Source organism: Cyprinodon variegatus, unplaced genomic scaffold (assembly GCF_000732505.1).
Source record: "Cyprinodon variegatus isolate N-32 unplaced genomic scaffold, C_variegatus-1.0 Scaffold18, whole genome shotgun sequence".
Classification (NCBI taxonomy): Eukaryota; Metazoa; Chordata; class Actinopteri; order Cyprinodontiformes; family Cyprinodontidae; genus Cyprinodon; species Cyprinodon variegatus.
Genome location: NW_015150471.1, coordinates 1,382,029 through 1,382,893, shown reverse-complemented (window position 1 = coordinate 1,382,893; position 865 = coordinate 1,382,029). Strand labels below are relative to the sequence as shown.

At 41.3% G+C, this 865-nt stretch overlaps 1 protein-coding gene across 4 annotated transcripts in view; it reads right to left on the bottom strand.

The window, feature by feature from the left end:
• Nucleotides 1-652, bottom strand: part of nbr1 (neighbor of BRCA1 gene 1) — a 34,902-nt gene extending 34,250 nt beyond the window's left edge. For all 4 annotated transcript variants that reach the window (XM_015387977.1, XM_015388002.1, XM_015387994.1 and 1 more), the window contains exons 1-2: nt 442-652; nt 52-114 (exon numbers count right to left, since the gene is read on the bottom strand). In XM_015387977.1, the coding sequence (XP_015243463.1) occupies nt 52-114; nt 442-543 (165 nt within the window). In that variant the 5' untranslated portion in view covers nt 544-652. The remainder of the gene's footprint in view (nt 1-51; nt 115-441) is intronic.
• Nucleotides 653-865: the final 213 nt, after the last annotated feature.

Here is an 865-nt window from a genome sequence, read left to right as displayed (position 1 = left end):
CTTTTTTTAACTTCCTGTCATGACGTCATGTTTACATACAGAGACCCTTACCTCTTCATTATCTTCATCGAAGTATTTAACTTGAAAATGGTTTATCCCAAATGACGCTTTGATCTGCAATGCAATTTAAAAGAGTTAGTATCCAGTCTACAGTAAACAGACATTGTTAATTAGCTGTTACACTTACAACAAAGACTCAATAATGTCAATTACAGGCTGAGAAATGTTACGTTTCGACAACTGAAAATTGAATGTAAAAAATAAAAGCTTCATTATTAAATCAAGCTGAGGACATTTTCCTTGATAACGAGCAGCTGAACTAAGATCTTGTTGACCGAATTGACCGTCCTTCAGGTGAACTGCTGTTTACGCGTCTGCTAGGCCATTTCTAGGCCTGCTCTTCCCCAAACTGCGCCAGCTTTTTTTCCACCAGCAGCTTACCCAGGCTTCCACGGATTCCCATTCCAATTTGTCCACATCCTGAGCCAGGAATCTCTTCACGTTCCCGCGGAAGTTGACTTTAATTGTGACGGGGAGCCCCATGGCCGTCTGAAGTGGATTTAACGGCTTTCATTTGAGGTGACGTCGGCCTGCTTGATCCCTTCTGCCCTCGACTGTCTTCTCTTGTTTACATCGTCATCTGCGTCACAGCGAGACGGTGATGACGACCATGACGACGCTGCCTCTTCTTCTTCTGTAAATGAGATTGCACTCAGCGCCACCTGGTGGACTAGCCATTTAAAAAAATGAACAAAAAATGCATTGGGGCATACATTTTAAATTGTTTCTTCTGGTTCTAAAATGGCAATTACTTTTTTTATTCCATTGTATGAGCTATTTCTCCATTTTCAGTTAAATCTTTGAA